Here is an 11,867-nt window from a genome sequence, read left to right on the forward strand (position 1 = left end):
ATAGGACGGGTCGGCGTGGCACAATGTAAACGGCTCTTGTTGTTTGGCATCTTAGCGAATGTATCTAATTTTGTGTGTCATTTTTGTGTCTTGCACACTTTTTGTCGTTTTTTGGAAACACAAGTTTGTTCTACAACAATAAAGTTTACGGCACAGTTTCCAATACGAAAGCAGTATGTCGTGGCTCCCAGAGGACTCACCTCACTCACAGGCCCTGCCCACGTGGCCTCAGCCCGGCTGCGCCCCCCTCGCGGACACTGCTCCTCGGGATCTTCCCACGGCCTCTGCTCAGCGTCCTCCCCGACCCCCCTGACCGCTCTGTCTACACTGGTCCCCGGCCAGTTACCGCTGTAAGAGCGCGGGGGCGACGTTCGCGGGACCCACGGCACAGCCCGCGGGGACCGGACACTCGTGACCACGCCACGAGCACGGTCGTCGAAACTCGAACTCGATTCCCCCACGACCGGACGGCTGGGGCAGAAGTGCCCGGAACCCGCGCGTGGGCCTCTGGAAGTTGTAGTTCGGCGCCCGCCTGCGCAGGCGCAGTCCCGGCCAAACGCGGGCGTGGCCTCCGTTCGGCCATCAGACAAGGGAAGGCGGCGTGGAAGGGTTTTGGGGCGGGGAGGGGAGGCTAAGGCCGGCGGGGGTCCTCGAGGCCGAGCTCGTACTCCGAACGCACGAGCCACTGCCCCGGGCGGGGGCGAGGCGAGCGCGGAAACAACCGGAAGTGCGCGCGCCGCCCTCTGGGAGATGTAGTTGGGCGCCGTCCTGCGCAGGCCCAGACCCGGCTGGTGGCGGCCGCGGCCTTTGTCCTGCCGTCCGGCTGGTGAGTGAGACTCGGGTGGTCGGAACGGGGGAGGCCGAGACGGGCGGGCATCCGGGGTCTTCCCGCGTGCGTCTGTAGAGTCCCCTTGGCTGCTTTGGGCCCGGGGCTGGTTGTTTCGGGGGCGGTGGGGGCGGGGCCTGGTGGGCGGGGCCCGGGTTGGGGGTGGGGGTGTCTCCGGGTTCGAGAGGAGGAGTTGGGGCCGGGGTGGGAGCCTCCGGCTTCGGGGCCCCAGAGATGCCAGCCGGTCCGACCCTTCAGAGACTGGAGCCAGCCTGACCTGCATCCTTCCCCTGCTTTGGTGGGACGTCCGGGATTTGGAGGGTGGGGAGGGCCGAGGCCCCACTGCGAAGTCATCCCTGGAGCTTCATCTTACTGAGCGGCTTCTCAGGGTGATCGTGAGGGAGACCAAAGCGCAACACTTTACTCCTCGCCGCCTAGGACCCAGGAACCAGACTCGTGATGTTAGTCATTGAGTTCCGTCCAGGCTCCTTCATTAATTCAGCAAGCACGTATTTACATGTCCGGGGGGCCGGGCCCTGTCCTAAACCCAAGAGCCCCGAATATTGTCTCGGACCCCAGAGCCCCCAGGAGAGTCAGGGAACACCCAACATCACCCAACAAGGTAACTCCCATCCTGGAAACTGCTGTGCAAACAGGACGCAAGTGGGACGGGACAGACTTGGGTGCCTAGGAAGCATCATCAGGGGGAGGTGCAGAGAGACGAGGGGAACGCTGACCACCTTGGGCCTGAGTTTCATCCGGGGCACTCAGCCGGGGATGAGGGCCCTGCATGTTGTGGATGCCGAGTAGATGCTCGCTGAAGCAAGAGGCTTTCTTCCAGCGCCGACTGCCTTCACGTGTGTACCGCTGTGTGCCAGGCTCCATATTCAGCCCTTGCCACACCCTAATTCCTATAATCTTTGTGCTGGGTCACCACTCTCATTCTATAGGAGGGGGAAACTGAGGCAGTGCCTAACGTCTCCATAACCGTCTAGCTTTCTGTCATAGTAACAGAAATAGTCATCACCCACCTAGACAACTGGGGGTGTGCCCCTTGCCCGCCCGTGGCCCTCAGTTTTCCTATTTGTGAAATGGGGTAGGGAAATTCAAGGTAATCTGTCAACAATGCCTGGAGTAGTACTGGGCACACAGCAGGTGCTTGGAAAATGCCAAGCTGAGGTTTCAGTGCTGTTGGGTTTGGCCCGGGTGCAGGGCTCCAGGCTCTAGCAGCTACAACCCCTCCTACTTGCACACGGATTCCAGGGTGTGGGGTTTCTGGTCACCACAAGCACTCGCCCAGTCTCTCGCATCCCCTTACCCCCAGAACTGCCTACAGAGGAGCTGGCTGTTCCTGTAAGAGGCCAGAGGAGGAGGGAATGACTGCTGGGCTCCTCGCTGCCGGGGCGCCGGTGAGTACACCACCACCCTCCCATCAGGCCTCCCAGGCTTCCTCAGGTCCCCACCAGACTCATTCTGCTCTCGGGGCCTTCACCCTTACTCTGCCTCCTGCCAGGAATGTGCTTTGGCCAGCTCCATCTTCCTCCAGATCTCCCACCTCACCATCTTTGAGAGGATCTTCCTGATTCCTTCACCTGCCTTGTTCTACCCTGGCAGACAGCACTCAACCATTCCACTGATGTGTCTGGCACTTTCTCAACACAGGGTTCTGGTGTGTACTCCCAGCTCACTCTCTCCATCCAGTCCCTTAGGCGACAGGGACTTAGCACCTGCCACTGACCAGGTGCCCTTCCAGGCACTGCTGTAGGAACTGCAGGTACAGGAACAGACGAGCAAAAAATCACCATCCCTCTGGGGCTTACAGTCCCTACGAGGAATGTCAATGTGCCAAGTGTTGTGCAGGGAAATGAGGCCCAGAAGAGGGTGGGCTTGGGCACTAGGCATTAGCCAATAGAGCCCAGAAGGCCTCCCTGAGGAAGCGGCCCCCAAACAGAGACCTGCAGGGGGGTAGGCAGTGAGATCAAGGCCCACAGGAATAACGTTCCAGGCCGGGGGAATACCATGAGCAAAGGCCTGGAGGTGGAACCAACGGGGCACTTTCCGTAAGGGTCAAGCACACACATGTAACAGGAAGACTGAGAACAAGGTCTCCTAGGCCAACTGCCGGGGGCCTGGGGCCTTGGGAAGCAGTTCTGATCATCTCTGCGACGTGCAAAGGCCCAGAACACAGTAGGCACTCAGTGAATGGGTGGAAATGTGCCAAAGCCTGAGGTCAGTGCTGAACACACTTCACCTTACCCTGCCCCACATCAGCCCCATGAGGTTGGAAGGAGGAAACTAAGACCCAGAGGCACGTCACAGCCCTGAGGCCACACAGCTGAGAGTGGCTGAGCCGGGCCTGAGCCTCAGGACGCCTGGGCCCAGGTCAGACCACGTGTGCCCACCAGCACCCCCAGCGCTCAGCAAACATCCCACTGCCTTCGCGGCTCTTCTGCCAGACCTCTGCGTGGCTGTTCCAGCAGCGCCCCACCCATTTTCTCTGGAGCGCTGACCCCTCCTGGGATTTCATTTTTTGTCAGCGCCCAGACCCTGCAACTAGCACATGAGCACATGGCCAGGCGTGTGTCTCTTGTTTCCCTGGCATCTGTGGTGCCCAGAACCGTGACCTGCGCTCACTAGGACTCTGCAGATAACCACTAAGACCTACTGAGTCTGGAAAATATAGCAGAAATGGGGAAATTGGTGAAAGAAAACAAACCCTCCCCAAGCCCCCCAGCACACCTACCTGAGTGGTGGCTCACACAGGTAAAGTGCACGCTCTGTGCCAGGCCCTGGGCACACACATCACGTGAATTCCCTTACTCCTCCCCAACAGCCTTCTCGGGGAGTTCTCACAGACTCACAGATGAGGGCAGGGAAGCGCAGAGCACTTTACAAGATGGACCCGGGGCTGGAGTTTGAAGCCCAGTCATCTGGGTCCAGGGCCGAGTCTTGATAGTGCCACGCCCCAGATGCCTAGTTCATACCCTCTGCTGCCCCACATCTCCCCTTCTCTGGTGGGAGAAGTGTTAGCGGAGGCAGATGCTGCCCGTTGGGCCAGGACCCAGTATTTAGGCACCCTATGTCTTTGACACCCAACGTCAGGGTGAGGGCCGAGACTTTGCCTCTGCTCCCCACATACACTCCCTCCCCCTGCCATCTACAGCACTTCATTTGGTGAGATGAAACTGCCTTTGTGGAGGATGTCCGCCCCTGCCCCTCATGTGCCTTTAAGAAAGTCATAAATTCCCCACCCAGGCACGGAAGAAATGGGCCTTGTGTGGGATTTCAGAAAACACAAGTGTGGGGGGTGCCTGGGTGGCTCAGTCGGTTGAGCGTCTGCCTTCGGCTCAGGTCATGATCCCAGGGTCCTGGGATCGAGCCCCACATCGGGCTCCCTGCTCGGCGGGGAGCCTGCTTCTCCCTCTGCCTCTGCCTGCCTGCCTGCCTGCCTACTTGTGCTCTCTCTCTCTCTGTCAAATAAATAAATAAAATCTTAGAAAACACAAGTGTGGGAGTGACAGGATCACCCAGGAGCCACCGTTAGCCTTTCTCCTTGGGGGTCATGTTTTTACCCCAATATGTAACTGTCCAAAATCAAAGACTAGGAAACGGTTCCCAGAGGTCCCGTTACTGGAGACCCCCCCATTGGGTTCACCTACTTGTTCCCACCACTCCACTGGCTCTTTCACCCCACGTTGTATTCAGGAATCGTCACGCACAGCACAGATGTACATGAGTCTGCGGCTTGGTGACTGCAGGTATGGACACCAGGGAACATTCTAGCTGATGCGTGGGAGGTTTTCTGTCCCCCCCCTTGGTCACTGCCATGATGGCATCTCAGGGGTGCTTGCACGACTGGGGGGTGTCCTCTCATATCCTAAGACCCCCTTTCCTCCAGCAGAGCCCCCAGGCCCCCCAGGAAAACCGGGCCCAAATCCTCAGACCTGAGAAAACCCCTCCCCTGCTCAGCTTGGCTGTCGCTGTCCAGTAGCTGCTCCCACTAGCAGCCATCACCAGGCTTGGCCTAGGTGAGGCCATCTGTTTGTATGTGACATTTGTTTCAGGAGCAAGTGACCTTTGAGGACGTGGTTGTGGACTTCACCCAGGAGGAGTGGGGGCAGCTAGAGCCTGCCCAGAGGACCCTGTACCGCGATGTGATGCTGGAGACCTTCAGGCTCCTGGTCTCTGTGGGTAAGGCCACACCTGAGCCCCCGATGGTCTGCCCCCAGCACAGATCCTAATTCTCCTGGGTTAAAAGTAGGGGCAGGTCTAGGCCTTAAAAGCAAATACCTGGGATGAGTTTGGGGCCTTAGATTCCTGATGTTTGGTTGCAAGTTACAGATCCCACCTGAAAAGGCCAGAAGCAGAAAATCACGGGGCGAGAGGGCCACAGTGGGTACTGTGGCTGCAGAATCCCAGGGCAGGCCTGAGTTTTCCTGTGGCCTTTCAGGAGTCCCCTCTCTTCATACCCCCTCCCTCTGGGTCCAGGGCCGAGTGTTGACAGTGCCACCTCTTTCTGCCTCCGTTCACAGACGGGCCCCCTGGAGGTGAGGAGAGCTGCCACGGTGCCTCTTCTGTGTCTGAGACCAGCCAAAAAGACAGGGTCTGTGTCCTGGGCCCCCATGGAAGGCCTGTGGGTTGTCTTGTGTGGCAGCCCGGTCCCCTCCATGCTGGTCATTGTTGCTAGCGGGCGGGGGAGGCAGCAGAGCTTGGATTGGCCAGGGCTGGGTCACACATCCCCCCAGAGCCAGGGTTGGGATCCCTCCAGGGCCTGACACCAGGGCCTCTTCCACAACTGTGGCCTCTGGGGACTGCAGCCAGGTGGGTCCCGGAAGGAAAGTGGAGCGGACAGAGGGGTGAGAAGGGTCCTGGAACACAAAGGCGCACCTGTGGGTCTCCCCTTGAGCAGGATGCTGGCTCCCCAAGCTGGATGTCATCTGCCTGCTGGAGCAGGAGGAGGAGCTGTGAGCGGGGGATGAGGGGGTGCCCCGGGGTACATGCTCAGGTGAGGGGAGAGCCCTGCAGGGCTGGGAGGAGCCCATTCCCCCCCCCCCGGGACATTCTGTCTCCGTATCTCCTCTGGCGTTCTTCTGAGCAGATTGACTACTCAGTCTTTCAGTAAACGTGCACCAAGCACCTGTTCTGCTGTGAGGGAGACCTTCAGTGAATTCGCATTCTTGGTGAGGGAAGGGGCACGCGGTAAAGAGGTCGAATGATAGCTGCACAAGACGCTCACGGTGGATGATGCGTGCTGAGGAAGCAAACACGGGTCACAAGGCAGAGGCCAGGTTGTGCGGAGGGCCTGAGCAGAGATGAGGCAAGCCTCTCCAGGGAGGTGACGTGTGAGCCACGAGTCATGAGAACAGTGCCACCATGAAACAAGCTGGCAGAACAGAATTCCAGGCAGAAGGAACAGCAAGTGCAAAGGCACTGGGGTTGGGCAGCAGCCTGCTCTTCCTATGTAACAAACACTCCAGCCTCAGTGGTTTAAACCACAGAACCTTTTACAACTCATGTATCTGTGGGTCGGTGGATCCAGTCTGGGCTTTTCCACGTGCCCGTGGGGGCTGTGTTCTTCGTACATCTCATCCAGCTCCTGAGACCAGTACCAGCTCTGCAGGAGGTGGGGCTTCCTGGCACTGGTGTCAGGCCCTGACCCAGTTTAAGCAGCAGCCCATCACCAGGGCCCAGGAGAAATGGCCAGTGTGTGCGAGGGGTCATGACTGAGTCTCTCCAGCTCCAGGAGTAACCAGCCCTTACCTAGGACACTAGCTTCTTATGACTGTTCTAACAAAGTACCACAAACGTGGTGGCTTAAAGCAACACGAATTATCTTCCTGTTCTAGAGGCCAGAAGTCCAAAAGGGGTGTCACTGCACTGCGGTGCAGGAGGCGGCAGGCAGTGTTCCTTCTGCAGGGCGTGGCAAGAACCCATTTCCTTTCACTCTCCAGCTTCCAGCGGTGCTTCATTCCTCGACTCACAGCCTTGTCCGTCTTCCGAGTGAGCGTGGCCCTGAGGTCTGCTCCCGTCACTTTGGCCCCAGCCCTCCTACGTGTCTCTCTTTCACAGAGGAGAACTCTTGTGATGGCCTCGGGCCCACCCGGGTAATCCAGGGTAACTGCAGAGGATTAGCTAATGTCAGAGGACTAGCAACCTTCCTTCCTCACTGGTTCTGGGAATTAGAACGTGGACATGTTTGGGAGCCACTGTTTTGCCAGCCACACCTGGTGTGACCTTTTTTTTTTTTTTCTGAACACTTCATTAGAGCATAACGTAAACGGGCAGGGTGCCCACCTCACACCTTTAGGCCAGTCTGGTGTTGGGGTGGGGACGGCATGCCCTGAGGCCGTGGCTGTGCAGGGCAGACCGGGTACCAGGGCCAAAAGGCAGTCCTGCCAGGAAGGAGGAGGAAGGGATGCGTTTGTTTGTTCGTTCAGCGTGTCTGCCGGCCTCTGCTGTGGGCGGGGGTGCAGCGGTGACCACAGTGGACAGAAGCCCTGCCCTCAGGGAGCTCCCAGTGGGTGAGGCAGACCCGGCAGACCAGACCCAAGTCCTCTTGTTCGCCTCAGGTCATTTATCCCTGCTTCTGGCGACACACATCTCAGCTGTCTCCGGGCTGGGGGAGCTGGCGGTTTCTTCGCACCTGGCTGACGTGGAACAGCAGCAAGAGACCACCAAGAAGAAACTGGACCTGAGCAGTGGGAGGGCTGGCTGGCTGGTCCTTCACCAGGAGGCGGCTCTCCTCCATCATCACCTGGCACTTGGAGGCTGCTTTTGCCAGGGCCTGGGGCATCTGTCGGCAGCTTCCCTAGATGCTCGCTGTCTGCCCCACATCTCCCCTTGTCCTCATTCCGTGTGCTCCCCTTGCAAGCTCCCTTCGTGTCTCCATGCCAGGCCCCCCACCCCGACTACCTCTGTGCTTTCTCTCCTGCTCCTGTTCCTTCCCTGATTTGCAAAGCTGTATTTTTAAGTGGTCAAAGCCACCTCTGCCTTCAGCCTTTCAAAACCATCAGTTTTAGTCTTTAGCCACCCACCCACCACAAACTCTTCCCCCCAAACTGAAATTAAGGAACATCTCCATTTTTGTTCCTTTTAGATTTGGAAACTCAACCCAAAACCAGACTGTCAGCTCCAAAGCAAGACATCACTGAAAAAATAGCTAGCAGTGTCCTAGTGGAAAGGTTCCTGTGGGATAGTCTGTGGTACCCTGAGGGTGACGATGCCGAGGGCCACTGGGGACAGAGTCATGAGAGCCGAGACAGCCATGTGGTGCGAGTAGCCTTCACGCCTGTGAAGACACCCATGCAGCAGCAGCAGCAGCAGCAGCAGGGGAATGGGTTCGGGGAAAACTTGATTCTGAACCCCAGTCTCCCACCTCAGCCACTGACGCCTGAAAGACAAGGCCTCCACATGCTGGGGACACGCGGGAAGAGGGGCAAGCCAGACCCAGAGTTCAGTGCTCAACAGAAAGCAGATGCAAAGGAGAAGCCCTACAAATGTCAGGCATGTGGAAAGGCCTTTAGTCACAGCTCGGCACTTATTGAGCACCACCGAACGCACACAGGAGAGAGACCTTATGAGTGTCACGAATGCGGAAAAGGCTTCCGAAACAGCTCAGCACTTACCAAACACCAGAGAATCCACACCGGTGAGAAACCTTACGAGTGCACTCAGTGTGGGAAAACCTTCAACCAGATCGCCCCACTGATCCAGCACCAGAGGACTCACACCGGGGAGAAGCCGTACGAGTGCGGCGAGTGCGGCAAGGCCTTCAGCTTCAGGTCCTCCTTCAGCCAGCACGAGCGGACTCACACCGGGGAGAAGCCGTACGAGTGCGGCGAGTGCGGCAAGGCCTTCCGGCAGAGCATCCACCTCAGCCAGCACCTGCGGATCCACACGGGGGAGAAGCCGTACGGCTGCCGCGAGTGCGGCAAGGCCTTCAGCCACAGCTCCTCCTTGACCAAGCACCTGCGGATCCACACGGGGGAGAAGCCGTACGGGTGCCGCGAGTGCGGCAAGGCCTTCGCGCAGATCACACCGCTGACTCAGCACCAGCGGACCCACACGGGGGAGAAGCCGTACGAGTGCCGCGAGTGCGGGAAGGCCTTCAGCCAGAGCACGCTCCTGACTGAGCACCGGAGGACCCACACCGGGGAGAAGCCGTACGGGTGCCGCGAGTGCGGGAAGACCTTCAGCCACAGCTCGTCACTCAGCCAGCACGAGCGGACCCACACGGGGGAGAAGCCGTACGAGTGCAGGCAGTGCGGGAAGGCCTTCCGGCAGAGCACGCACCTCACTCAGCACCGGAGGACCCACACGGGGGAGAAGCCGTACGAGTGTGGCGACTGCGGCAAGGCCTTCAGCCACAGCTCGTCCCTCACCAAACACCAGCGAATCCACACGGGGGAGAAGCCGTACGAGTGCAACGCGTGTGGCAGAGCCTTCAGCCAGCTCGCCCCCCTCATTCAACACCAGAGGACCCACACGGGAGAAAAGCCCTATGAGTGCAACGCCTGTGGCAGAGCCTTCAGCCAGAGCTCCCTTCTCGTAGAACACCAGAGGATTCACACCAAGGAAAAGCCCTACGGGTGCAACGAGTGTGGGAAATCCTTCAGCCACAGCTCATCGCTCAGCCAGCACGAGCGGACACACACGGGGGAGAAGCCGTACGAGTGTCAGGATTGCGGGAAATCCTTCCGGCAGAGCACGCACCTCACTCAGCACCGGAGGATCCACACGGGAGAGAAGCCCTACGAGTGCAGGGACTGTGGGAAGGCCTTCACACACAGCTCGTCCCTTACCAAGCACCAGAGAACTCATACTGGGTAGGCCCACATCACGCTCGCCGGGACATGGGAAGGCCTTAAGTCTAGCTCCTCCCTTACTAGACCTGACCCAGTCATTCTCAGTGGAAACAATACAAGTTTATGCATATGCAAGCCTTTGCACACAGTACATGCCCCACACACCCTCAGAGAGAAGTGCTGGAAATGACTATGGGAACGTGGAACTCTGGGTCATCCATCCCTGGATACCAGATCATCCAGACAGTAGTAGGGAAATGTGGAGTTAATCAGTGTTGAGGACCTTCAGTCATGAGTGCCCACTAATGCTACATCATAGAACCTAGAAGAAAGAGAAATGAAAAAAAAAAAAAAAAAAAGCGGATCTGGAGATGGCTTCTGTCCAAGGATTCACGATATTCCAAACTAGAGATTTTCAAAGCAGATGCTTTTTATATACAAGAACCAGATACACTCAGAATTTATCATTATTGCACATGACATTCTTGGGGGGGTGCTTATGAATGGTGCAAGGTGACTATAAATTTTTCTACAGGACTCACAGGCATTAGAAACACAGATGTTGCTGTTTCACAAAAAGGAAGATATCCTTTGTTAAGCCACCATCTTATGAACAACAGCACCTCCACACTGGAACCTTATGTTTTGCAAGGTTTATCTCTTTTGAGAAATGTACAAGGTAATCCTCTCTTGATTGTTTTCATTGATTCTTCTTCCTGGTTTTTAGACAAGCTTTTGTTTTTGTATAATTTATCTTGAAGGTCCATAGTATTACATTAAATCCTGAATCCACTAACAGCAGTCACTCTGACAACCACGACCCTTGAATGGTGACTTGCCATCCTCATTAGAACCCATATTTAAATTACATTGGCTGGATTTGGTCACCAACCATCAGGGTTATATCAGGCTTGGTTTTCCAGTCATAATGCTGGGATATGTTTCCAGTTAACTTGAAATTTCTCCCTTGGGGGAAGGACATTACAGATAGTCTTCCAACCGTCCCCAGTATATGCTTGTGCAATGCCTCCTCTCCCTTTTTTGGAATTAATCTCATACTCATTTATAAGCCACTTAAGAAAACAGCCATCTCCGGTAGAAACAATGCAAGCCACATTGGTAAATTTAGCTATTGTCATAGTTCCATTTAAGAAGCAAGAAGAAACAGATGAAATTAATATCTGTCCCTATATATCCCAAATGTTACCATTTCAACGTGTCACTCTAAAAAGCCACTGATACGGTATTTTGCTTCCTTTCTGTATAGTACATCTTTGAAATCCAGCGTATATGTTGTTTGCGGCACACCTCAGTTTGCTGTAGCCTCCTTTCCGGTGTTCATTTGCCAGAGGGAGCCAGCCAGTGGCTGGACTGGACTGGACTGGGTGGCTCAAAAGCCTCGGTCTTCTGGTCAGCCTTTTCCTTGGGCTTCTATCCTTGTGTTGCGTCTTGTCCTCAAGGGAACCAGATGTACTGAGAAGATGAGCTTTTTTAGGTAAATGGCATGACAGGCTCCTACCCCTGAATCTAGTGTAGAAAACAGGTCATGCCAGTTGTGCACAGTTCAGACTCTCTAGGATGATACTTCTCATCGGAGAACACTGCATTTGGAAAACATGTTAGGGCTCCTCTATTCGAGTTCAGCTGAGTAAAAATGGAACCCAACCACACTCTTGCAGTCCTTTGAAAATGCCAGATCACTGAGAAATTGAGTCACACAAGCTCCTGTTGTCCTGCCCCCACAATGACACACACAGGAATACAGCCCGGAGTTGGGGACCATGAGGAGGTGCCCACAGTATCACATCTCCCCACCCTCGGAGACGAGCATTCCCTCCCTAGCAGGGCCGCACCAGTGGAGGGAAGTTGAAGTTAAACCCACAGTGTCAGAAAAATGGCAGGGGCAAGCACATTCCTTACCAGAGGGCCTCACTTACTTGGAGAGTTGCTGGTATGTCTCAATTGACACAAAAGTTGAAGACCAACAAGGAAAAATGAAGGGTGTGAAATAGAGATTCAGAAGAGGCCATGCAGTTTCCGCCTTGCTCACTGGGATGCTTGTGTTTGGAACCCTGAGACACCATGTAAGAAGTCCAACTGCCACCAGGCCTCCGTGCGGTTTCCTTGATACTTTTAATATCCCACCTAGGGCCAGAAAGGATTTCAGCATCTCATTTTATGTAGCTTTTCTCTTGGCTTTAATTTTTTAAGAAAACTCATCATGGCTAAAACTTAAG

General features: G+C 56.0%; 1 protein-coding gene across 1 annotated transcript; it reads left to right on the forward strand.

Annotated features, from left to right (window-relative positions):
- The first annotated feature begins 627 nt into the window (after positions 1–627).
- ZNF135 (zinc finger protein 135) lies at positions 628–9,794 on the forward strand. Its single transcript, XM_027619673.2, has 4 exons — positions 628–826; positions 2,151–2,235; positions 4,891–5,017; positions 7,923–9,794. The coding sequence occupies exons 2-4, from the start codon at positions 2,203–2,205 to the stop codon at positions 9,653–9,655; spliced, it is 1,893 nt and encodes a 630-aa protein (XP_027475474.2). The 5' UTR covers positions 628–826; positions 2,151–2,202; the 3' UTR covers positions 9,656–9,794.
- The last annotated feature ends 2,073 nt before the right edge of the window (positions 9,795–11,867 follow it).

Source organism: Zalophus californianus, chromosome 17 (genome assembly GCF_009762305.2).
Source record: "Zalophus californianus isolate mZalCal1 chromosome 17, mZalCal1.pri.v2, whole genome shotgun sequence".
NCBI classification, from domain to species: Eukaryota; Metazoa; Chordata; class Mammalia; order Carnivora; family Otariidae; genus Zalophus; species Zalophus californianus.